Raw genomic sequence first — 27,402 nt, 5'->3', positions numbered from 1 at the left:
CCTAGTGTGGTGGTGCAAGCCTGTAATCCCAGCTACTCGGGAGGCAGAGACAGGAGAATCGCTTGAACCCAGCAGGTGGAGGTTGCAGTGAGCCGAGGTCAAGCCATTGCACTCCAGCCTGGGCAACAGGAGGGAAACTGTGTCTCAAATAAAAAAAAAAAAAATGAGAGAGAAAAAGAAAATGAAACTGCACTCCACAGTGTGGGAGTGGGCCTGAGCTCAAGGGCCTGGATACAGAATCTTCTTGGGTCCAAATACCCTCTAGAAGTTTTCCATTGATTACTTCATACTCACCTCAGGTAAATGAAGTGGTAGCCCGTAATCAGTCTGATTGGTTGCAGAAAGCAACCAACCAGAGGCTGAAGTGAAGTTACAAAGATCGCACTCCTGTGCAAACATCTGATTGGTTGCAAAAAGCAACCAGATGGGTAGGCTGAAGTTACAAAGTTACACTTCTATGCAAACGAAGACTTGGCCGGCAATCAGTCTGATTGGTTGTGGACAGCAATCATTCAGAGGCTGGGGTGAAGTTACAAAGTTGCAATCAGATTGACCCGCAGTCAATCTGATTTTCTGATTTGTTGTTGGATGGGAAATTGACTGTTGGATTTCCCATCTGCCACACAGAAAAGGTGGGGGGTTTGCAAAGGGAGTAGCCTCTGGTCCTTTTGTTACTTAGGTGTGGAAAGTTAGGATTTTCCTTTCAATTTAGTTCTAGGAAGTCAGCTGAAACAGCCTTAGGTTCCCTGCCTCCAGATCCTATTCTTCTGCCTCAATACTATCATGGGAATAATAAATTTCATAGGTTATTGACCTCTTTTAATTGATCTAAATCACCTGTTTCCTTGTGGATTTGACTTTTAATTCCCACTGCCCTGCTGACTTCTCAGCGTGTATAAATGCTCAATAATTGGATGAATAGGTATGGGTGGGTGAATGAGTAAGTAGCCAGTCACCTTACGTTATGGAATGTTTTACTGATTCTTTTTAGTTCCTGACCTCCCAACATTTGCGAAATCCATACTCCATTAGTGTGTGGCCGGTGAACCTCTCTTGGTACAGACTAACCGTGGTTTCCGTGAGAGCAAAAAGAAACAAGAGGGCTTCCAAGGACTTACCCACAGAGGCACGCCTTGCTCAGCAAGCATGGTTCTTTCCTGTTGGCCTCTGTGTGCTCTGGGTAGCACCTCGGCTGTTTGAGGCCCCCAGTATCACCTATTGACAGGTGTAGATAGCTATTGGTAGTATCAATAGGTGTAGGAAAGGGTCGGCCTCCGGCTGTTCCTGATTTTTTCTTTCTCAAAGGCTTGTGCATGCCCTGGGCTTTCTCACTGTCCGTTGCTCGGTGAGGTCTACTTCATATCAGCTCTTACTCCCATATAACCACCCGCCTGCTTTAAATATGCTGGCTTTCTGACTTCAAGAAAATCATGCTCTCGGAAAAAGTCTAATCATTGTGGATAACTTTGAATGTGGAGCTAGTGATGCATTGCCTGAGGGAGGAGGGACTCATATTTTGAAATGATAAAGACCAGGGGCGTAAACATTGAAAACTCTTGAAAATAATTAAAAGTCCTCTTCAGAATTTTAAAAGTCTTCTTCTATTAGTTTAGCTAATAATTTAGCCAACTTTTCTTTAAATATCATTTAAGGAAAATGAAATAACTATTTTATATTTATTTGCTTAATTTTTTTTTTGACTGGTGTTTCTGTTTTCATTGTCTATTTTCATTGCAGAAATAGTCAGTTGGTAATGATGTTTATTAAATAGCCTTATCGAATAGAAACCTAACACAAGCCATATATATAATTTAAAATTTCTTTGTTTTAATTAGCTTTTTTTTTTTTTTTGAGACAGAGTCTTGCTGTGTTGCCCAGGCTGGAGTTCAGTGGCACCATCTCAGTTCACTGCAACCTCCACCTCCCAGGTTCAAACAATTCTTCTGCCCCAGCCTCCCAAGTAGCTGGGATTACAGGCACCTGCCACCATGCCCAACTAATGTTTTTATTTTTAGTAGAGAGGGGGGTTTTACCACATTGGCCAGGCTGGTCTTGAACTCCTGACTTCAAGTTATCTGCCCACCTCAGCCTCCCAAAGTGCTGGGATTACAGGCGTGAGCCACTGTTCCCAATTATCATTTAAAATTTCTTAGTAATGATAGTAACAAAGAGGAAACAACTGGAATTAATTTTACTAACACATTTTATTTAACCCAGTGTACCTGTGCAGACAAAAGTGATTCCATCTTGATTGCTAAGTCTACCATGTTTTATTTTTTTTCTCTTGAAGGCAAACCTTGTTTTTTTAATTTAATTTATTTTTTATTTTACTTTTTTTTTTTTTTTAAATGATAGGGTCTTGCTCTGTTGCCCAGGCTAGAGTGCAGTGGTGCAGTCGTGGCTCACTGCAGGCTCAACCTCCCAGGCTCAGCTGATCTTCCTGCCTCCGCCTCCTGAGTAGCTGGGACTGCAGGCCTGTGCCACCACGTGCAATTAATTTTGTTGATTTTTTTGTAGAGATGAGGGCATACTGTGTTGCCCAGACTCCTAGACTCCAGTGATCATCCTGCCTCTGCCTCCCAAAGTGCTGGGAGTATAGGCCTGAGCCGCCACTCCCAGCTAAGCCGTGTTGATTTCTCGTTAGCCCCAGTCTCGTGAATGCCTCCTGATTCCAATTTTATTTACTGTTTTTAGTGTAAGAACAAAGCAGCCTTGATGTTACCACACAAATTATAGGCAGTGACGCACATAGCATTCTCACCTGTTCTGGAGGGTGCCTTTAATTGCCTCTATAGAGCACGTGCACCCTTTTCCTGTGGCATATAAGCTCTGGGTCTGGCTAGTAACAGTGTGGGATGTACCTGTCTTGCAGCTTTCCGAGATCACGCTTCTATCTGTAAGTTCCCCCAAGTAAGTTCCCCCAAGAAAACACCCTTTACCAACAAACTGGATTTATTTGCCTTATTTGGTTTCTTGGCTCCTTCTGCATTTGGGGGCTGCTTTGCATTTATGGCCCTTTCACAGAATAATACCCAAAATGTTGTCGTTTCAACATGAAAAACTTTTAAAAATTACTAATGTGATACCAGAAACAACATAGACATTGGCATTAATACAGCAGTATCTTAAACAATGGAACGGTCAGAGTGGAATGCAGTCCTACCAAAACAATGGAGTTGGGCTTAACAGAAAATGATACTACACTGCTTCAGTTTTTAAAGTAAAATTAAATACAATGGAAAAATTAACTCCTCGGTCACATCAGTCATATTTCAAGTTCTCAGTAGCTGTGTGTAGCTAGTGGTTACTGGGTTAGACCACTCACAGGCAAAATTTTTTTATAAACCAGAGAGTGTTCACAGATGGAGAAAAACCCTACATAATGGTTTTTCAAGTATTCCCCTTTAATGTCAACCACAGTTTTGGTTTTTATTTTTTAAAATTCGGAACTTCAAAATTCGGAATAGATGAGTTGAATTTATTTTTAAACAGAAGATGAATTTATCATCTAGCTGACAAACTTTTTAAATTTCCACTTAGAAGATTAAAAAATTAGAACTATTTTTAAAACGTGGAATGATTTCTTGCCTGTGGCATAAAGTAATGAAACAGAGATTCGCTGTGTCCTGGCCATGGTGAGCTCACTCTCTGTTTTCCTCACCCCAGAGCCTTTGGAGTGTGGAACCTGCTGGATGAATAGAAGCTTTTTATTTTATTTTATTTTTACTATGTCTATATTCCTGTGAAGTAATTTTTTTGACCTTGAAAGAAGTTCTTCAATTTTCCTGTTCTCTGTTTCTTACAGTGTAATTTGTGTACCGGGATTTAATGTATTGTTTGTCGCTAACGTTTTACATACTAGATTTTCATTTTGCATAGTCACGTTGTTGGAACATTTGCAAGCAGAGCCGACTAACTGCTGTTGGCCTGTTCTTTGTGTGGTGTGATTTCTTCTATCCACCTGCTCACAGCAGGTTGCCTTCAGGCCTGAGGAGTAGCTAAATACTTTTGAAAATATCTTGAGATCCTGCTAAAGTCTAACAATTTCTGCATTTGTGTGATGTGAAGCTACTGTACCTTTTGAAGACTCTTTTCTTTTTATTTCTCATATTCTTGCTCAAATATTTTTAAGAGAAGGTAAATTTATTATAAATAACAGTGCAGAGCTGATTGTAGCACCGCTGCATTCTATATTGAATAGGTCTTTGATATTCAGCTAAGTGGAACTAATTTTCTATGTTAAAGCAGACAAATTTGGAATAGTGTCACATGAATCTCATGTTATTTACTGAAGAATACCAGATTAAATGGATTACTTGTGAAATGACTAGAGTATTAAATGATACATATATATAGATAACATAACTTAAAATGCCCTATGGGCCTATGTGATATAAAATATTACACAAGCACATGAATATGATGGACAAGATGTTCTGTTTGCAGATTGTGAAACTATCTGTAATATATATACAAATGCTTGTCCACACAGAATTTGAATCAGTTTTAAAATTGTAACCTTAAATTTCAGTTTTGAAGAAAATCAATTGTTGATTTTCATATCTACTTAGGAAGTTAAAAATGTTATTTTCTTTTCAGTTTTTTAGATTAAAATAGCTCCCATGTCCTCCAAGAATAAACTTTAGTTTTAATCCTAATACTGTTTATAGTTAGTAAAATTAATATTTTAATTAGAAAAATAAAGCGGCATACATTTTTGCCTGTACTTTGCTGGTACACAAATGAATTGGGAAGTAACTGTCTTAGGTTTTTAGTCCTAAGATGTTTTAAAGGTTTTGAAAATGTTCCCCCCACCCCCACCTCTTTGAAGTCATTATTATTTTGTACTTTACACATGTGATTTCTCTAGACTCACTGCATGTGACATGAAAGTCTCAGGATGTATAGGATATATAAATAACTTAGAATAAGTAGAGGTTGGTATTTTTTTTCAAATGAAGTAGGAAATGAGAGAGTAATTATTCACCATATCCTTTTTATTTTCCTGACATATCAGTTACAGCTACACATCTTAGAAACAAGCTCACCAGTAGAACAGAAATAACTGTTGACTCTGCTTTAAAATATTTCGAGGCAGTTTAACAGGTGGGATGTATTTACAGCTATGGTGTAAAATAGCAATTTTAATGCAAGGCTACCTGCTTGTGTGATACGGTCCTAGAAGCTGAGCAGTTTTCTTGGTTTTATAATTTGGAGTTACTTTTAAAATTTAACCGAATGGGAAAATGTCTTTCTGAACTTCCCCCTCCCACACCCCCACACATACATGCTTTTCTCCTCTTCTGTTAACTAGAAAATTATATTTTCGTTGCTGACTGAGGAAGAGAATTTTGAACAGTATAAACACTGATTGTAGTAAATGTGGAAAATAATACAAACAGATGCACTGGAGACCGATAAGACAAATCCCACAGTAACGGCCTTTAAAACATATTATCAAGTTGGAAATCAGTGAGGGGAAAAAGAAAGCTATTACTATTTCTTCCTCTTACTGTTCAGTGACATTATTTTTAAAGGTGAAATTGCCTCTGATTTTATTATCCTAGGAAGGTATTTTTGGAACATTTGATTTATTGTTTTGTGAATATTTTTGCCTTTGTGTGAATAACTTTGCTAATTTTGTATGAATTTGATTCTAACAAATGTAGAAATCATTTTGTTAACAATCTTCTAAAGTATTTTTTTTAAGATACAAAAAGGAATATATTTTGTAAACGCTGGAGCAGACTATCAAAATAAGAAAAGGAGGACATTTTTATCTGGCTTTGGAGTGCCATTTAAAATAGGAAAAGGGATGAAATATTTGGAGAAAATATTTTAATAAGCGTAGATATGTTTCATCACATAAAAGTCTTAATTTTTATGAAGAATTTTGCTATTAGCTTATCAAGTGGTCAGTTCATATTTGTTTTGGCGTCCATTAGGCTCATGATAGGCATTGAATACTTTGTATTTTTGTGGATTCTAAAACTGAATTATCTTAATCCTAGGCTCTAGGAAAAATGTATCTTCCTCTTAGGGAAGATAGAAGTAAATTCCAGTTTTGAGTGAAATTTTCTGTTTTTCTTTACTTCTTTTTCTTTTTCTTCTTTTTCTTTCTTTTTTTTTTTTTTTTCTTTCTTTTTTTTTTTTTTTTTTTTTGAGACTGAGTTTTGCTCTGTCACCCAGGCTGGAGTGCAATGGTGCTATCTTGGCTTACTGCAACCTCAGCCTCCCAGGTTCAAGCCATTCTCCTGCCTCAGCCTCCCGAGTGGCTGGGATTACAGGCACCTGCCACCATGCCCGGCCAATTTTTGTATTTTTAGTAGAGGCGGGATTTCACCATGTCGGCCAGGCTGATCTCAAACTCCTGGGCTCAAGCGGTCCACCTCCCTTGACCTCCCAAAGTTCTGGGATTACAGGCCGTGATCCACCGTGCCGGGCCTGCATCAATCTTTATTGCTAAGATATGTCAGGTTTTGGCCTCCTCCACCTTCCCTCCCTTCTGTCCCTCCTTCTTTACAGACTGGGAGTCTGGTGAAAGAAAGGTGATAGTCGTTATATATGTAATTGTGACCTGCTTTAAATGGAATGCAATGTTAAGGACAGTTTATTAGTACTTATACCTATGGTCACACATTCATTGATACAATTTGTTCTTAATGTGAAAATCTATGTTTCCATTTTACATATTGCAAAATTACTTCTATTTGCCTGGGAATGAATCTAACCTCTGTAGTGTCAGCGAAAGGAAAGATGATTTTGTTTTAGTGTCTCCTACATAGAAGGGAATGCCCAGTATGGCCTAGGTGGTGTTCTAGGCACTGCGGATAGAACAAGGAACAAGACTCATATTCCAGCAGGGGGAAGTAGATACTAAACGCGTAAATACTTAAATAAAGTGATTTTAGTACTAAGAAGTTGGATGAAGACTATCAAATTGACAGAAAGTGACTAGAGAAGGCAGCTGTAGCAAGGATGGCTAGGAAGTCGTATCTGAATAGCTAACACTGAGCTGAGATCTACGAGGAGGAGGGGCAAACGTGCAGAAGTCTGGGGGAAGGAAGTCCCAGGTAGCAGAAGGGGCAAAGCAGAGGCTCTGAGACGGGACAAGCTTGTTTTGTGTGAAGGCCGGTTGGGGAAAGTGGAATGAGGAAGACAACCAGATCATCTAGGGTCCAAATAATTGTTTTGTATTTTTTTCTTTTGATTGGTGTTGTGGAGTGTTTGGCATGTCTGAATAGGAGAGTGCTGTGATTTTTAAAATCACGGCAGGCCCTGGGGTAGAGACAGAGAGATTGATCTGACCATTGCAGAACTAGGTGAGAGGTGCTGGTGGCTTAGACCAAGAGGCACTGCCTGTTTCTATGGGCCTCACAAGTTGAGTGGTTATTACATTTTTAAATAGTTAGGGGGAAGAAAAGAAGAATGTTTCATCCAGCCTGGGCGACATAGTGAGACTTTGTCTCTACAGATAATTTTTTTTTTAATTGGCTGGGTATGGTGGCCCAGCTGCTTGGGAGGTTGAGGTGGGAGAATCACTGGAGTCCAGGCAGTTGCTGTGGAGAGCTGTGACCGTGCCACTGCGCTCCAGCATGGGTGACAGTGTGAGACACTGTAAACAAAAAAAAAAACCAAAAATGTTTCATGGCCCATAAGAAGTATGACATCACATTCAGATGTTATTGATAAGTAGTTAACTAGAGCATAGCCACATTCATTCATTTTTGTCTGCCTTCTATAGCTGCTTTTGCAGTTTTTGTCGTATGAAGCTGAATGCGCAGACTTTCTTGCCACGCAAGCAGTTCAGTGGCTTACTATATATATTTTTTTATCTCAGGACCAAGATTAAAATTTTGCATGCAGAGTTGCAGGTAGCCAAATTACTTTTTATATTCCTGTGCCTAATTTTCCTCATCTGTAGAGCAAAATTGAGATAGTCTTTCAGGTCTGTTTGCTCTCTCCATCCTAAGGTCCTAGGTCTGAATCAGACTTAGTTGTGCTGTTGTGGCTGCTTGGCACATCAGGCTCCTCCTACCTGAATGATTGTAGTGGTGTTTTACTCGGCCTCCTAGCCTGGTCCTTCCCCATTCTGTATATCTTCAGCATGACCTCAGACTACCGTCTTTCTGAAACATGAGCGTGTCACACTTCAGTTCTTAAGTGTAAGAACTTTGTCAAGCATGAACTGTCTCTCTGCAGGATCTGACCTGGGTTTATAATTCCTTGCTGGTTTCCTTTCTTGCCACTTCCACCTTGATGCAACCCTATTTCTGGCCACATTGAACTGCTTAACATTACCTAAACTCCCCATGCCATTGTGCCATGTCTTAATCTGAAATTTGCGTTAATTTTTTTTTTTTTTTTGAGGCGGAGTCTTGCTCTGTGTCCCAGGCTGGAGTGTAGTGCTGCAATCTTGGCTCACTGCAACCTCCGCCTCCCAGGTTCAAGTGATTCTCCTGCCTCAGCCTCCCAAGTAGCTGGGATTACAGGTGCCACCACCACACCTGGCTAATTTTTGTATTTTTAGAAGAGACGGGGTTTCACCAGGTTAACAAGGCTGGTTTTGAACTTCTGACCTCAAGCAATCTACCTCCCTCGGTCTCGCAAAGTGCTGGGATTATAGGTGTGAGCCACCGTTCCTGGCTCCTTTCAGTTTTCTTTTGGAGAATTCCTGCTCATTTTTAAAATTTGTAATTTGTTTTTTAATTGATAAATTAAAGTTGCATATATTTGTCGTGCTGTCTTAGTGTCTTTTGTGTTGCTACAAAGGAATACCCGAGACTGGGTAATTTATAAAGAGAAAAAGTTTATTTGGCTCATGATTCTGATGTCTGGAAAAGTTCAAGATTAGGCATCTGGTGAGGACCTCAGGCTGCTTTTATTCATGGTAAGAAGGCAAAGGGGAGCTGGTGTGTGTGGAGGTCACAGAGAGAGAAGGGAGGGAGGTGCCAGGCTCTTGTTAACAACCAGCTTTCTTGGGAACTCAGAGCAAGAACACGCCTTCAAAGAGGGCATTAATCTATTCATGAGGCATCCTTCCCAGAGACCCAGACATCCCCATTAAGCTCCACCTCCACCACCTCCAACACTGGGGATCACATTTCAACATGAGGTTTGGAGGAGACAAACTTTCAAATTAGCACGTGTACAACATGTTTGGAAGTACATACTTCAAACAGCGAATACACTGTGGAATGGCTAAACTGAGCTAATTAACATTTTTGTATTACCTCACGTGCTTATTCTGTATGTGAGGTATACTTTATACCCAGAAAATTTCAAGAATATATGAATACATTGTCATTAACTGTAGTTACTATATTGTACAATAGCTTTCTTATACCTATTTCTCCTTTATAACTGACATTTTGTGGGTTTTGATTAATATTTACCCAACCCCCCCCTCCCCAACCACCATTCTATTTTCTACTCTGAGTTTGACGTTTTTAGATTCTACATGTAAGTGAGGTCATATGGTATGTCTTTCTGTACCTGGCTTATTATACTTAACACCGTATCTTCTGGGTTCATCCATGTTGTTGTAAATGGCAGGATTTTCTTCTTTGTTAAGTCTGGATGATATTCCATTGTGCGTATATACCACGTTTTCTGTTTCCGTTGGGGTCCGTGGATGGACACTTGGGTTGATTCCCTATCTTGGCCATCATGGATAGTGCTGCAATAAACATGGGGATGCTGGTATCTCCTTGACATAACTGATTTCTTTCCCTTGGATATATATGCAGTAGTGGGATTGCTGGATCATATGGTGGTTCTATTTTTAATGTTTTGAGAAACCTCCATACTGTTTATCATAATGGCTGAATCCTGTTTGTGTTTTTTTTTTTTTCTTTGTAACAGAGTCGCGCTGTGGCACCCAGGCTGGAGTGCAATGGTACAATCTTGACTCACGGCAACCTCCACCTCCCAGGTTCAAGCGATTCTCCTGCCTCAGGCTCCCAAATAGCTGGGACTACAGGCATCTGCCACCACGCCCTGCTAATTTTTATATTTTTAGTAGAGCCACCATGTTGGTCAGGCTGGTCTCAAACTCCTGACCTCAAATGATCCACCCACCAAAGTGCTGGGATTACAGGCATGAGCCACTGTACCCTGCCCCTGTTTGTTTTTAAATATCCAGCTTTAATGTCTGTCTTAACCTATCTAATGTCTTTCTTAACCTTTCTGCTCATTTAGTCTATCTTGTTATCCCATAGTACTTTGTACATTTTGTACTATGCATTTATCGTATTGAATTATACTTATTTTTCCAATAATTCTGCCGTCTTTTCCTTAGTCTCCTGGAAGGTGGGTCTTAATTCAGCCAGCAGTGCCCAACACAGTTGAGAGATAGATGGATGATTAGATAGATGAGCAACGTAGACGTGCCAGTGTCAAAACCTAGGAATCAACCCTCCGTTCTTAATTGAGTCTCTGTAAGACACAGGAAAGGAGTCTGTTTTATTCCATTTTGTTTTCTCTTTTTGCCTTCATTAAGTTCAACAAATGCATATAAAAGAATAGGAAAAACAGATAAGTGAAAATGAGAGTCAACTAATATTTTTGCCTAGAAATAACAGTTTTATGTGGACTAATTCTAGAATTTTTTTCTATAACATAATTTTTTTTACAAAGCTTATTCTGAACATATTGTTTTGTTCTTCTTGCACCTAGAAATATACTATAAGCATTTTTCATGTCTTTGAACTTTTTAAACGGCAGGCTGGATATATACCATAATTTAGCCGTCCTTCCCAGTCATTTACATTGCTTGCCATTGTTCAGTTCTGTCAACTATGCTGTGATATTTGTTCAGCTTTATTTTCCTGCCTATCCTCATATTTTTTCCTCAGGATAAATTCTTAGAAGTGAAATGGGTTGGCCAGGCACGGTGGCTCACACCTGTAATTCCAGTGCTTTGGGAGGCTGAGGGGGCAGATTACAAGGTCAGGAGTTCAAGACTATCCTGGCCAACATGGCAAAACCCCATCTGTACTAAAAATACAAAAAATTAGCCGGGCGTGGTGGGAGATGCCTGTGGTCCCAGCTACTTGGGAGGCTGAGGCTGGAGAATCGCTTGAACCCAGGAGACAGGTTGCAGTGAGCCAAGATTGTGCCACTGCACTGCAGCCTGTGCAACAGAGCAAGACTTTGTCTAAAAAAAAAAAAAAAAAGATGTGAAATGGGTTGGCGGGGCATGGTGGCTCACACCAGTTATCCCAGCACTTTTGGGAGCTGAGGCCAGGAGTTCGAGACCAGCCTGGTCAACATGGTGAAACCCTGTCTCTATTAAAAATACAAAAATTAGGCAGATGTGGTGGCGGGTGCCTGTAATCCCAGCTACTCAGGAAGCTGAGGCAGGAGAAACACTTGAACCTGGGAGGCGGAGGTTGCTGTGAGCCGAGATTGTGCCATTGCACTCCAGCCTGGGTGACGAGAATGAAACTCTGTCTCAAAAAAAAAAAAAAGGAAAACTAAGTGATATGGGTGAAAATGCTCCCGTACTGATTTTTTTCTACTCTATACCACACTGTCTTTAGTATGCTATTCAGATTACTGTGGTGTCAATTCACTTGGCAATATTTGCAAGTAGGGGAAGAGATTTTGCATTAAACCACTGTCTTTCTTATTGATCTAACCTGCCTCTGTCAAGGAACCAAGGACTCAGCGTGATTTCTAGAGGTTCACTCTGGGTTCTATTACTTTTGTGATCATAGAGATCAGAGTTGGTAAACCACTTCTGTAAAAAGGAATGAAATTAGGATACATCTGTATCCTAATGCTCATGGCATGTAGTTGAGTGAAAACCGCTAATACTCTACATCTGGGAACTTAAAAAAAATGATGTTGGCTTAGTTAGAACTGCTTTATTTGTGTGTGTAGTCTTTGAAGTCACTGAATCCTCTCTGATTAGCCAGAAGAGGAAGAATTCTGAGGAATATGTTAGGATTAAATAGAGCAAGTTGTTTTTTTGTTGTTGTTTTTTTTGGAGACAGTCTCACTCTGTCGCCCAGGCTGGAGTGCAGTGATGCGATCCTGGCTCACCACAACCTCACCTCAGCCTCCTGGGTTCAAGCGATTCTTCTGCCTTGGCCTCCCGAGTAGCTGGGACTACAGGTGCACGCCACCACGCCTGGCTAATTTTTGTATTTTTGGTAAAGACAGGGTTTCACCATATTGGCCAGGCTGGTCTTGAATTCCTGACCTCATGATCTGCCTGCCTCAGCCTCCCAGAGTGCTGGAATTACAGGCATGAGCCACTGCGCCTGGCCCAATAGACCAGTTTTATAGATGAGAATTATCTCAAAGTGTAGTCTGCTTCCAGTGTACTACTTAGTCACCCATTTTTAGTAGCAGTAGTATTTACTTTTAACTAAAATTTTAATAGTCATAGTATTTACTGTTAATTAAAATTCAAACAAGATATATGGAAGTGATGTATTTGCTTTAAACAAATTTTATTTATAAATAAATGAATAATAAAGAAGTTATTTCTTTCACTACTCTCTGGACATAGAATTGCATTGTTATTTTAAACAAATGCTAATTCATTTTCTGTAACTATTTTATTGAGATATAATTCACACACCGTACAATTCACCCATTTAAAGTTAAAGTTCAGTGGTTTGTAGTCAATTCACAGGGTTGTTCCACCATGACCACAGTCAATTTTAGACTGTGTTTACACCCTTGAGAAACCCCACATCAATTAGTAATCATCTCCATGTTCTCTCAGCCCTCCTTCTGGAGGCGCCTACCAATCTACCTTCCATCTCCATGGATTTGACTATTCTGGACATCTCTTATTAAGTGAAATATTATAATGCGTGATCCTTTGTGACCGATTTCTATTATAGCATGTATCAGTACTTCATTCCTTTTTATGGCCAAATAACCTTCCACTGTATGACTATACTATATTTTGTTTACCCATCCATCAATTGATGGACATTTGAGTTTTTTGGCTATCGTGAACATTATGTGCAAGGTGTGTGGATATGAGTTCATTCTATGTCTCTTGTTTGTTTTTTAGTGTCTGTCTCGAGAAGCAGGTGGAAACATGAGCATTCAGTTTCTTGGTACAGTGGTAAGTATGAAATCATTATTCTCTTAATTTACAGAGAAAAAAGTGTTCAACTAGTTGCAGCTCATGTGTTTGAACTTGGTTTCATTACTGGTAGATATTTAAATTACTTCTAATTTTTTTGCCATTACAAATGATATTCTAGGGAACAACCTCATATATTTCACTTTATTTTAATGTTTGGAATTATTACTATCTTTTTTGAGACAGAGTCTCACTGTGTTGCCCAGGCTGGAGTGTAGTGGCGCAATCTCAGCTCACTGCAACCTCCGTCTCCTGGGTTCAAGCGATTCTCATGCCTCAGCCACCCAAATAGCTGGGATTACAGGTGCCTGCCACCATACTTGGCTAATTTTTTAATGTTTTTTTCTAAAGATGGGGTTTCACCATGTTGGCCAGGCTGGCCTTGAACTCCTGGTCTCAAGTGATCCGTCCACCTCTGCTTCCCAAAGTGCGGGATTACTGGTGTGAGCCACCATGTCCAGCCTGGAGTTACTTTGAAATGTGGATAAGATATTTTTAAACATGTATGATGCATTTCCTCCCAAATAGAATCAAAGTCATAAATAGTTTTATGGCTTATTACACGTTGCCAATTATTTTATGTCTCTTTCGAACACCACCCCATCATGTATTAGAACACAACTTCATACTCTCACCTAGTGTGAGTTATGAGGCACTTGGTCAATGTAACCTAAATTTTAAGTATTGGAATTAAGTTTTGTGATTATTCTTGTTTTTCTGATTAGTAAGGTAATACATGCTTATTGTAAAAAATTTTAAATACAATTCAAATATATGTCATAAGATGTTGCATTAGTCGTGGTTCTCCAGAGAAACGGAATCAACAAGATGTGTGCATATGTGTAGAGAGAAAGAGAAAGATGGAGAGATCTAAGGAATTGGCTCAGGCAGTTGTGGAGGCTTGGCAAGACTAAACCCTGCAGTGTGGATCAGCAGGCTGGAGACCCAGGGGAGCCTTGCAGTTCAGGTCCAGAGACAGTCCACTGGCCGAAGCCCTCCTTGCTTGGGGAGGTCTGTCTTTTTCTCTTCAGGCCTTGAATGGGTTAGATGAGGCCCACCCCACTATGGGGGTGATCTGCTAAACTCGCATCTACTGATTTCAGTCTTCATCTCGTCTAAAAACATGTTTAATGATGTATCTCAGTGTTTGACCTAACATCTGGGTACCGTGGCCTTGTCAGGTTGACACGTGAAATTAACCTTCAAAGAAGTATATATCCTATCCCCTAGAGGTTTTGAAGTTATTAGCAATAAATAATTGTTCCAGAAAATTATGCATCTTTTCATGCAATAATAGATCTTGGACACCTTTCTGTGTCAGTCCATAAGATCGACATCAGTTGTCTTAAGGGCCACACAGAGCTGCATTAATGTGGATGGAGAGGACTGCGTTTATCCTCAGTGTTCGTGCCGGGAAGGCCACTCGTGCTGTCTCTGCTATTAGCATCTCTACTGGGTTTTCTAATCGGTGTCTCAAACTTCACATACCAAAAACTGAGCTCGAAAACTTTCAGTTCTTCCTCTCTCAGAAATGGCAACTTGAATTAATCCTTGATTGCTTTCTCTCCTCTTCCTCTCTCTGCTCCCTCTCTCTCCCCCTCTTCCTCTCTCTCCCCTCCTCTCTCTCTCTCCCCTGCCTCTCTCTCCTCCCCTGCCTCTCTCATCCCTGCCTCTCCTCCTCCCTGCCTCTCTCCTCCCCTGCCTCTCTCCTCCCCCTCCCCCTCTCTCCTCCCCCTCCCCCTCTCTCCTCCCCCTCCCCCTCTCTCCTCCCCCTCCCCCTCTCTCCTCCCCTCCCCCTCTCTCCTCCCCCTCCCCCTCTCTCCTCCCCCTCCCCCCTCTCCTCCCCCTCGCCCTCGCTCTCCCCCTTCCCCCTCCTCTCCGCCCCCTCCCCCTCTCTCCTCCCCTCCCCCTCTCTCCTCCCCCTCCCCCTCTCTCTCCCCCTCTCCCCTCCTCCTCCCCCTCCCCCTCGTCCTCCCCTCCCCCCTCTCCTCCTCCCCCTCCCCCTCTTCCTCCCCTCCCCCTCTCTCCCCCCTCCCCCCTCTCCTCTCCCTCCCCCTCTCTCCTCCCCTCCCCCTCCTCTCCTCTCCCTCCCCCCTCTCTCCTCTCCCCTCCCCCTCTCTCCTCTCCCTCCCCCCTCTCCTCTCCCTCCCTCCCTCTTCTCTCCTCTCTCCCCTCTCTTCCTCTCCCTCCCTCCCTCTCTCTCTCTCCCTCCCTCCCTCTCTCTCCTCTCCCTCCTCCCTCTCTCTCTCCTCCCTCCCTCCCTCTCTCTCCTCTCCTCCTCCTCTTCCCTCTCTCCTCCCTTCTCTCTCCTCTCCCTCCCTCCCTCTCTCTCCTCCCCTCCCTCCCTCTCTCTCTCTCCTCCCTCCCTCTCTCTCCTCTCCCTCCCCTCCTCTTCTCTCTCCCTCCCTCTTCTCCTCTCCTCCCTCCTCTCTCTCTCTCCCCTCCCTCTCTTCTTCTCCCTCCCTCCTCTCTCTCCTCCCCCCCCCCTCCCTCTCCTTCTCTCCTCCCCCCCCCCCCCCCCCCTCTCCCCCCCCCCCCCCCCTCTCTCCTTCTTCCCTCCCTCCTCTCTCTCCTCTCCCTCCCTCCCTCTCTCTCCTCTCCCTCCCTCCCTCTCTCTCCTTCCCTCCCTCCCTCTCTCTCTCTCCCTCCCTCTCTCTCCTCTCCCTCCCTCCTCTCTCTCCTCTCCTCCCTCCCTCTCCTCTCCCTCCCTCCCTCTCTCCTCTCCCTCCCTCCCCTCTCTTCCTCTCCTCCCTCCCTCCCTCTCTCTCCTCTCCCTCCCTCCCTCTCTCTCCTCTTCCCTCCCTCCCTCCCTCTCTCTCCTCTCCCTCCCTCCCTCTCTCTCCTCTCCCTCCTCCCTCTCTCCTCTCCTCCCTCCCTCTCTCTCTCTCCCTCCCTCCTCTCTCTCTCTCCCTCCCTCCTCTCTCTCTCGCCCTCCTCCCTCTCTCCTCTCCCTCCCTCCCTCTCTCTCCTCTCCCTCCCTCCCTCTCTGTCCTCTCCCTCCCTCCCTCCCTCTCTCTCTCCTCCCCTCTCCCTCCCTCCCCTCTCTTCCTCTCCTCCCCTCCCTCTCTCCTCTCCCTCCCTCCCTCTCTCTCCTCTCCCTCCTCCCTCTCTCTCCTCTCCCTCCCTCCCTCCCTCTCTCTCCTCTCCCTCCCTCCCTCTCTCTCCTCTCCCTCCCTCTCTCTCCTCTCCCTCCCTCCCTCTCTCTCTCTAACATCTGCCCCTAGATGTCTGCCCAGGGGTTTCCTCACTTCTGGTCTTTACTGAGTAGCCTCCTTCTCAAGGAAGGCTTCCCCGGTCACACCATTTACAATTTTGGTCACTCTTTCCAACATTTTATTTCCACTTACCCACTTTATTTTTTTTTTCATTAGCAGTTACCACTGCTTGACATACTGCATATTTTACTTTTTTGATGTATTTGTTGTCTGTCTTCCTCACCTGGAAGTAATAAGCTCCTTGAGTGCACGGTGATTTGTCTGTCCTGTTCAGCGTGCTCTGCCCAGTGCCCTGAACAAGGCCTGGCTTGGAGGAGGTATTCAGTCGGGGTTGGGCAAATGAATGACTGAAATTGGCCAGCGTAGGACCTAAGTGTTAGACTTGAAAAGAAAACTAAAGAAAGGAAATACAGGCCTGGCTCGGTGGCTCATGCCTATAAACTCAGCACTTTGGCAGGCTGAGGTGGGAGGATCAAATACATCAAAAAAGTAAAATATGCAGTATGTCAAGCAGTGGTAACTGCTAATGAAAAAAAGTAAATAAAGTAGGTAAGCAGGGGAATAAAATGTTGGAAAGAGTGACCAAAATTGTAAGTGGTGTCACCAAGGAAGCCTTCCTTGAGAAGGAGGCTACTAGCCTGAAGAGTTTTTAAAAATATAACCATTAGTTTGGAAGGTCTCTGTGTTACTCCCATTCTGTCACTCATTCTCTCCTTGCACAAGGAACTAACATCTTCCTGACTTGTATTTATCATTCTTTGCTTTTTTTTATAATTTCCCCACATTTATATCCCTAAGTGATACACAGTTTTGTCTTACATGTTTTTAAACTTGATATACATAGAATTATATTCTGGAATCATCTGTGACTTAGTTATTTTGCTCTGTGTTTGTGTGACTCACGTATGTTACGTGGAGGTGTAATTCATTTATGCTCAGCAATGTAGGATGCTGTGGTGTTGATAAACTAGGCTGCTGCTGATGGATAAGTGGGTAGTTTCCAGTGTTTTGTGCTGTAATTCTCACTGCTACCCGAAGCATTTTGGTACATGGGTGTACATGTACTGATGGCACATACGCAATTGTTTTTCTTTTTTTGAAACAAAGTATCCCTCTGTCACCCAGACTGGTGTGCAGTGGTGCCATCTTGGCTCGCTCCAACCTCCACCTCCTGAATTCAAGCAATTCTTCTGTCTCAGCCTCCCAAGTAGCTGGGACTACAGGTGCACACCACCACACTCGGCTACTTTTTCTGTTTTTAGTAGAGATGGGGTTTCACCGTATTGGCCAGGCTGGCCTCGAACTCCTGACCTCAAATGATCCACCCACCTCAGCCTCCCAAAGTGCTGGGATTACAGGTGTGAGCCACCATGCCCGGCCATATGCAATAGTTTCTTTAGGGTTTTGTGCATTGAGTATGCAGTGAATGAGTTCACTTTGTTCCCCATCTTCACTAGGATCTTCTTAATTTTTGCCAGTGCAAATAGTGCCTTCTTTGTTTTAATTTGCTTTATCCTGATTATTAATGAAGTAGAACATCTTTTCTTGTTTATTGACTATTTGTTTATCAACCATTTGGTTTCCACCTCTGAGAAGTACTTCTTATAGCTTTTTGTGTATTTCTCTGTGACGTGGGACGCAAAAATACATTAATTTAGTATGTGAATTAAACAAATTAAGTATATGTCATTTGGCTTTTTAATAAGGCAAGAAGGGTTAGGTGTGGATTTTTATAACTCATTCTTGTAGGGTCCAGCCCTACAGCGCTTAGCGGGTGTTCTCCCCATGTATGGAGACGAGCGGTTGTAATAAATAAAGACACAAGACAAAGAGATAGAGAAAACAGCTGGGCCTGGGGGACCACTACCATCAAGACGCAGAGACCGTTAGTGGCCCCGAACGGCTGGGCGCGCTGATATTTATTGCATACAAGACAAGGGGGGCAGGGTAAGGAGGGTGAGTCTTCAAGTGATTGACAAGGTCAAACAAATCATGTGATCATAGAACGGGGCCCTTCCCCTTAGGTAGCCGAAGCAGAGAGAGAGAAGGCAGCATACAGCAGCGTTTTCTTCTATGCACTTGTAAGAAAGATCAAAGACTTTAAGACTTTCACTGTTTCTTCTATCGCTATCTACTACAAACTTCAAAGAGGAACCAGGAATACGGGAGGAACACGAAAGTGGACAAGGGGCGTGACCTTTGAAGCACAGCACCACAGGGAGGGGTTTCGGCCTCCGGATGACTGCGGGCCGGCCTGGATGATATCCAGCCTCCCACAAGAAGCTGGTGGAGCAGTGTTCCCTGACTCCTCCAAGGACAGGAGACTCCCTTTCATGGTCTGCTAAGTAACGGGTGTCTTCCCAGACACTGGCATTACCGCTTAACCAAGGAGCCCTCAAGCGGCCCTTATGTGGGCGTGACAGAGGGCTCACCTCTTGCCTTCTAGATCACTTCTCACAATGTCCCTTCAGCACCGGACCGTATGCCCGCCGGTTATTCCTAGGTTATATTAGTAATGTAACAAAGAGTGATATTAAAAGCTAATGATTCATAATGTTTATGAGGATTGATAATGTCCATGATCATCTCTATATCTAATTTGTATTATGACTATTCTTATTTTAACTCTTTTCTTTATTATACTGAAACAGTTTGTGCCTTCAGTCTCTTGCCTCGGCACCTGGGTAATGCTTCGCCCACACGTTCTAACCATGAACTATGAATGGAAGTGACTGTCAACCACTGTGAAGGTTCTGAGATTTATGCTACTTGCTGGCTGACAAATCAGCCTGCGACATTTCATGGATGCTGATAGAAAACATGAGACTCCAGGATCAGAGATGAAGGACAGTTTATGACAGCAGCAGCAGTGGTCAGGGTCCCATTATCTTTGTACCATTGCCCTGAACCCAGATTCCCCCAGGGCAATGCAAAGAGAGATGACACCTGCACACATAATGGGTGCATTATAGGAGAGGAGCTCTGAGTTGAGAGAACTTGAGTCTTGTTATAATGTGCGGTAATCGCACTTGCCCTTTGATCTGGAGGGAGACACTCTACCAAGGCCGTTTACTGTAAAAACATCTTTGAAAAGATAGTTCACAGCATAGAACCATCAGTGTCTTGCTCACAAGAAGTGGAAAAATGCAAGAGACTTGGGGGTGAATTGTCTCCTGGTAATGATGTGTGTCACTTTTGGTCAGAGATACCTAAGAGCAAGTGTGAGCCTTCTAGTCCCTGCCATGCCCCCCTTGGAGGTCGTGTGTGACGCTGATGCTCCTGTCAGCACGAGTTCCTGCTGAAGAGTGGCAGTGAGCACTGCCACCTGCAAGCTGTAGTAGACTGAGGTCTCAGTGTTGACTTACTGCTGATGCATAGCCCAGCTTATCCTAATACATAGTCTGGGAACATGAAGGACCACCTTCTGTGCATAGAACCCCATGTCCACGTACATAAATTTCAGATTTTATATAGATTTAGTAGGTTTTTTCTGTCTACTTTGAGTTCTTTCGCTCATAAACTTTCAGTCCAAGCATGCGGTCTTTTTCCTGTTATGCTGTTTGAACTTGATTTAAAAATTGTGGCCAAGCATGGTGACTCATGCCTGTAATCCCAGCTACTCAGGAGGATTGCTTGAGCCCAGGAGTTCAAGCCCAGCGTGGGCAACAGTGAGACCCCATCTCTACACACAGACACACACAAAATAGCGGAGTGTGGTGACGCCCACCTATAGACCCATGTGCTCAGAAGGCTAAGGAGTAAAGATGGCTTGAACCCGAGAGTTCAAGGCTATAGTGAGGCATGATTACCCCACTTCACCCCAGCCTGGGCAACAGAGTGAGACCCCATCTAAAAAAAAAATTTTTTTAAAGCCAAGATTTAAAAATTAAAATAAAATTGTTAGCCAGTTTTTAATGAAGGGAAAGTTTTCCAAATTAATAGAATGGGACATTCAGATAAAATTTGTGCCTTTATGACCCAGCAAAGCACATTTGGCCTGGGTGTACATGTGTGCACTCAGGATGCCACATTTTCACCTTTGGTATCTATCCATTTCATTACTCTGCTACTCCCAAACTGTAATACATAGAAATTCCATGTTTCCTAGGGCTGGTGCAATGAATTAGCACAAACTGGGTGGCTTAAAATAACAGAAATGTATTCCCTCTCAGTTCTGGGAGCCAGGAATCTAAAATCAGGGTGTGGGCAGGGTCCGTTCTGTGCCTGTCACCTGGCTTCTAGTAGTTGCTGGCAATCCTCACCTTCCTTGGCTTGTAGCTGTGTAATTCCAGGCTCTTCTTCCGCTGTCATGTGGCCACCTTCCCTATGACTGTGTGTTCATTCACATACATCCAGCACCACCAGTCATCAGATTTAGGGCTCACCCTAATCCAGTGAAACCTCATTTAACTCATTACATCCGCAAAGACCCTGTTTCCAAATAAGGTCCCATTCTGAGGTTCTGGGTAGACATGAATTTTGGGATGACACTGTTCAAGTCAGTATGCTATATAGATCTGAAAGCATACTTGACACATATGTAAAGCTAAAAAGTGACTGAGATGACTTACCTAAATATATATTTTACGAGGCTGGGCGCGGTGGCTCAAGCCTGTAATCCCAGCACTTTGGGAGGCCGAGACGGGCAGATCACGAGGTCAGGAGATCGAGACCATCCTGGCTAACACAGTGAAACCCCATCTCTACTAAAAAAAATACAAAAAACTAGCTGGACGAGGTGGTGGGCATCTGTAGTCCCAGCTACTCAGGAGGTTGAGGCAGGAGAATGGCGTAAACCTGGGAGGCGGAGCTTGCAGTGAGCTGAGAGCCATTGCACTCCAGCCTGGGTGACAGAGCAAGACTCCCTCTCAAAAAAAAAAAAAAAAAAGGCCGGGCGCGGTGGCTCAAGCCTGTAATCCCAGCACTTTGGGAGGCTGAGACGGGCGGATCACGAGGTCAGGAGATCGAGACCATCCTGGCTAATACGGTGAAACCCCGTCTCTACTAAAAATACAAAAAACTAGCCAGGCGAGGTGGCGGGCGCCTGTAGTCCCAGCTACTCGGGAGGCTGAGGCAGGAGAATGGTGTGAACCGGGAGGCGGAGCTTGCAGTGAGCTGAGATCTGGCCACTGCACTCCAGTCCGGGCGACAGAGCGAGACTCCGCCTCAAAAAAAAAAAAAAAAAATACATATATATATATTGTACGAACAGAGCATTACTTCTTAGGTCTCACTTGAGTACTACCATTTATTTCCCTAGTGTTTTCATACCGATTATCATCACCTGTATGACTGCAGTTTGTGCCCCATACTCAAAAATGCAGAAACACTGAAGATGGGTATGCCTAGTTTTCAGAAGACAAAAGTGAGCATAGAAAGGTTAAATAAGTATCCTATGGTAATAATTGGTAGAACCAAGATGCAAAACCAGCCCTCGCTGACTTTAAAGTCAGGCTGTTAACCATCAGAGTACCTTAAGAACAAATTGCTTGACTGCTGAATCCAGGGAGCTCTCTGCAGTAACTGCTAAGTACAACTGCTCAGGCTGCCATAATGAAACACCATTGACCTGGTGGCTTAAATAACAGATGTTTATTTCTCACAGTTCTAGAGCCTGGGAAGTGTAAGTAAGGTGCCAACAGATTCAGTTCCTGGTGAGGGCCCTCTTCCTAGGCTGCAGGCAGATGCCTCTTCCCCCTTAGCAGAGAGAGAGTGCAAACTCTGATCTCCCTTCCTGTTAAGGGCACTAATCCCATCATCGGGCCCCACCCTCATGACCTCCTGTAATGAACTCTGAAAGGCTCCATCTCCAAATACTGTCACATTGAGGGTTAGGCATTCAGCATATGAATTTGGACATTCAGTCCCTAACATACACTTAGTTGGTAAGCTGCAGATCCCAGAATTTTTCCAGGATATCTATGCCCATTTCAGATTGCAAATTGTCTGGGTTTTGTTTGTTTTGTTTGCATGTTTTTGGTGAAGCTCTGAGTCTGTGTACATCAGATAGTATAAACTCACAAAGAAATCAGAAAGAGCTGTTGTTTTACTTAACTACAATTCCTTACTTGAACTGTGCTTCACAAGAAGAATAAATATTTTGTTGTTACTTTAAGAATGCAGAAGTTACCATTTTATTGCAAATTTTTATTATAATTTACGTTTTAAAATACTATCATAAGGCAAACATATCTCAGTGAGACTGACTTTTCTTCCCTTTCGAAAACAATGTTTGTATGAAAGGGAAAATAAGCTTAGACTCCATTGAACAGCTTCTTCGTGGCTGCAGTATTGGCATTCACCCAAGGACTCTTGAGAAACAATCAAATTTTCTATATCTTTGAAGCTTAGCCAGAGATCTAATGAAACTAAATGATGCTAAAGTTCTTAAAGCTAATTTAAATCTCAAATTGTACATTTTAAATTACGTTTTTACTGATAATAAATATACTTTATTTCATATTACTCTTGAAAGCTTGAGTGATAATATTAGTAGAGTAAACATGTTTTACAAAGATTTACCATTAAGAATGCTATTAATATGACCCTTGATACACCAGCACAATTAGATTTCAAAGTAAGCACTTATGAAGTAACAGCGATTAATGACAACCATCGAAAACAATTTTGAACTCCATCAGTTTAACTCAGGAGGGTAAACTTAATATGATAATTCATCTAGTTGAATTGTATCAGCTTAGCAGGAAGGTATGTAAATATGTGACCCTTACCTAGCTTCTAAATGAATGCTGTGCTGATAGATTTATCAGTTCCATTAAAGAACTTTGGGGAACTTTGGAATTTCAGCAATTGTTCCCTTGGAGGCTGAAAACCCAACCTGATCTCATACTGGGACCATTCTGGTCTGCATATTTCCATAATTTGCCTTTGCTACTAATATGACAGCAAGACACAAATAACTGTTTCTAATAATATCAGATGGAGTTGTGGAGGACAGCATTTTAATGTAGTAAAAGACCTCCCCGTGGGGTTGTTATTGCTACTATAGAACAGCAGCTACACAGTTGCAACTGTAGGCTCTTAATTGATTCGTTTAATTAGCAAGAGCTGAAACTTGTGCTGTATCTTGTCATCTGATATCATAGGACTCAAAATTTGCATCATTCATATTTATAGATATGTAAACATCATCAAAAAGGTCTTCTGCTTCTGAAAATTCATTTATGGATATCAAATTTTAATAGAGCAGACTCATTTGTTTGAAATTTAAATAATTAGAAAAAGAAAAGAATAAAGTTTGTTTTGTTTTTCTTTATTCTCTTGAGAAATAAGTGATGTCATGCCTTTTTGTGTATCATCTCCTAAACATAAACTTCCAGAGAACTTCTTCAGTCTTCTATATCTCATAATTCCAGAAGCAGCCCCTCAACTGGACATGTCTGACTTAAGTTGATCTCTTCTCTCTGTCCCATCCCTGTTTCTGTGTCAGTGGGGTTTCTGGAATGACATGATGGCTTACTGGGGTTTCTTGCACACACACGCTGTAACTTTCCACCTGTCCCTGCCTGCCTTTGCAGCTGATCCAAGTCCTGCTAGGGTAGACTCTGCACTTGTGCTCTGCTTTGGTGGGTCATCTGGTTGAGTTGCCCCTTGGATCTTACCTGCCTAACCCAAGCTGCATTGGTCCCCACTTTCTCTGGATGGGGAAAAGAGAAGGAGATAAAGTATCCGGCATAGAAACCAGAGCCTTTATAGACTGTTTACCCTCAACTCCACAGGGCTTCCTCCCAGCTAAGTCACACTCTTTGTATTCCTGACCCTTTTCTAGTCCAACAATAGGAAGCAGGTGGTGGTCACAGAGCAGACACTTTGTGGAGGGGCGATGAAGTTTTCTGATGTTCCGATATATTTTACAGTGCTAAGAAAATCTATAGCGTTCCTTCCTGCATTTGCCCCTAAATATACAAATTTCAGGCAAAATGTGGGGAGAATAAGATTTTATGAAATGGAATATAAATGTAATCTTAATCTTGAACATTGTTTTTGTGGTAATGTGTGTTCTGTGTGCCATGTAACCAATCTAAGAATGAACTTTTGGAATATAACTCAGTTTTTATTCTTTTGAAATTACCATGCTCTATATAATATAAAAGTTTGGTTATTAGTATTACAGTGTCATGCATTCCGAACAAAAATTTAAAAGAAATCATTGCCTGCCTGCTATACTGTCTGCTAGCAAGTGGGTTAGATGAGCATGACTTCGTCCCTACCCTTAAGTAGCACACTGGCTGGTAAAGACAGACAAACTAATACCATGCAAACATGGTAAGTGCTGAGATGGGTACTGCATAGGCTCATATAGTAGCAGAGAGAACTGTAGATCTGTTAGCTTTATTATTTGTTTCTTTTATTGATAAACAACAGTACAGTCCATAGGTCATAGGTCTCTGGTTAAGAGTTTGCATTTCATTTGTCAAGTACACCTCAGTAAACACAGGTAAGAGAAGAACTGTATTTCATATCTTATTAGACATTACTTTTTGAAAATGAGCATAAGACCTAGCAGTTAATGGTAGTCATGGGAGTCCGCAGTCATCTTACATTGATGACAGACACTGAATTCTGGCAATTCAAAGGGAACAAATATCCCTGCAGTCATTGAGCCCATTGTCACCTAGGGATAGAGAAATGTAAATGACTGATTACAGTGTACAGTGATAAGAATGCTAACAGAGGTGTGTATGAAGTAGAGGGATTCTGGGGCTGAGGTGAAGAAAGTGGAGAAATTGTGAACAGTTTTCCAGTGTTTATAGCTTGTGCTATGACTTCGAGGACGAATTGAGTTTGCAAGCAGGAGAAGGCATTTCAGATAGGGGGGAACAGTAGGCCTAGAGATGCCAGGTTGTAGAAACTGTACTCTGTACTGATGATGGAGAAAGAGGATGGAATGACATTAATAAAGGCACAGAGGTACGAAGATGTCCCAAGTGTTAAAGGAAGAGCAGATTGGCTTATGAGGGTGATGGGCAGGGCAACAAAGATGCCTTTGGAAGATGAAATTAGCCTGTTGGGGGCAAGATGACACAAGACCATTCCAAGGAGGTTGGATGGCATTCCCTAGACCTTGAGGTTCACGAAGGAGTTGAAAGAAGAATCATAATCTCATCAGAGGTGGTTGGTTTTAATGGTGTGCGTTGTGTGTGTGTGTGTGTGTGAGTGTGTGAGACAACTTATGGGAATAGGCAAAGAAGAGGGTACATTTGAGAGCCACTTTAGAATCCAGTGTACAATTCTATGTATTGGGCATAATTGAAGATGATTCTGAGATTTCTAGAGTATGATAACTGATGCAGTTGACTGAGGGAGGAAAAACAGGAAGAAGAGAAGAATTGTACCAGAGAAAAGATGGACTTGATTAAAAAGGTGGATTTAACGAATTTAAGTTTGAAATGCCAAGAGACATGTATAATGTAAGTGAAATTTCTGGTCTGGAGAGCAGGAAGAAGATTAAGAGTGAGCACGTAAGTTGATGCCCCAGCAGAGGTGAGGTCCTAAGCCATGCAGTAGATGAACCTGGCCAAGGGGACAATGGCAAAGCAGAGGCCAGGTCTGGAATAGAGCTCCAGGAAATGCCCACAGCTAAGGTGGAGGCCTGTCATCTCTAATGGAGTCACTTACAAAATGATGACATGTTTATTACTGAAATCATTTGTATGTACTATTAGAAGCCAGTTTAGTGTAACCTCAGTTATGATTTCACCATATCCTAGGGTATCACTAAATTATTTCAAAGTATCTCAGGATCTGTTGCCACCTGCCAAAGATCCTCAAAGTAAAATTAATATTTATAAATATGCCTTATGTGTGTATGATGCTTTAGGGCTTTAGAGTGCTTCTACATATGTCAGCTCACTTGATTCCATTCAATTGCTAAGATGAATAAGCCACAGCACACCTTAGAGTGAGTTGTAAAAATCAAACATGCAATACTCCTTGCAGTGTTTTCCATTTAAAATATTGGAGATTACAAGTTACATGTTCACAGGAAATTACCATGAACCACTACTGGGTTGCTAGGGAACCCTGGAGCGGGCGGGGTTGGGGAGGAATACGCAGTTGGTCTTCCTGCATTTGAATCTCAGATCACCCATCTCTTAGCTTTGTGAATTTGAGCAGGTTACCTAACCTCTCTGGTCCTCAATTTTCTCATCAGCAGAATAGACATTATCTGCTTTTAGGGAGACGGCAAGGGCTGAAAAAGAAAATGTTCGTAAGATGCCTGAAATGGCAGGCACTTGGCAAAGAATAACTCGGTTTCTGTTGTAGCTCCCTACTCTCCCTTTGCTTCATTTTCCCTTTCATTTGCCCGCCTTTGTCTTGCTTGGAGACATGCTAGCATCTGAAGTGACAGTCTCCACCGAGTCTACAGTTTGGTGCTTGGCCTACAGAAAAATCCAGAATGAAAAAATTGTTCCCTTTTATTTGAAAAACCAAATTTGTGTTCACCCCCTGGTTATGACCCCTTCACAGAGTTAATGTTTTGTTAGTGAATCCGGAATAGAAAGCACATATTTAAATGTGTACCCTGTGGTGGCAGGGTGCTGAAAACATCTGTCTCCTTGAAGAATCTTGCGAATCAGCAATACCAAACTTGACCAGGGAGGAACTGGGTGCCTTGTGTTTAAACAGTGCTGCTTAAAATATATTCAGATGGAAAGAATGGCAAAACCATTCTGATACAGGACATTTTATGATAGTGCCTATGAGATACTCTTTCTTCTACTGGCCTCACTTTTAAAGGGATATCATTTTAGGTAGGCCGTTTCGGGGCACTGTCATGTTACTATGGACTATTGATCTCTTTTACCTATGAATTATTTGTCACTCTTAATAGTGGGAAGGAAGTGGGAGTGGCAGCTCTTTTCTTATAGAAGCAAAGTCTAAGTCAGTGGTTCTCAAGTTTTATCATGCTTGAGAATCACCAGGAAATCCTGGTGAAAATACAGGTTCCCAGATTTGTTCCCAGAAAAGCTGACCCCCATGTCTGATGTTGAAATCAGCTTAAAATGCACCAGGACTAGAGTTTGGAATATATTTTGAACATTAATGTAGGAT

General features: G+C 42.4%; 1 protein-coding gene across 3 annotated transcripts in view; it reads left to right on the top strand.

The window, feature by feature from the left end:
* PCCA (propionyl-CoA carboxylase subunit alpha) overlaps nucleotides 1-27,402 on the top strand; it is a 457,788-nt gene that overhangs the window by 363,445 nt on the left and 66,941 nt on the right. For all 3 annotated transcript variants that reach the window (XM_033177344.1, XM_033177343.1, XM_033177345.1), the window contains one exon: nucleotides 13,037-13,090. In XM_033177344.1, the coding sequence (XP_033033235.1) occupies nucleotides 13,037-13,090 (54 nt within the window). The remainder of the gene's footprint in view (nucleotides 1-13,036; nucleotides 13,091-27,402) is intronic.

The sequence above is a fragment of the Trachypithecus francoisi genome, unplaced genomic scaffold (assembly GCF_009764315.1).
Source record: "Trachypithecus francoisi isolate TF-2019V2 unplaced genomic scaffold, Tfra_2.0 Lachesis_group18, whole genome shotgun sequence".
NCBI classification, from domain to species: domain Eukaryota; kingdom Metazoa; phylum Chordata; class Mammalia; order Primates; family Cercopithecidae; genus Trachypithecus; species Trachypithecus francoisi.
Note: the sequence above shows the minus strand (reverse complement) of the source record. Positions and strands in the feature narration are given on the sequence as shown.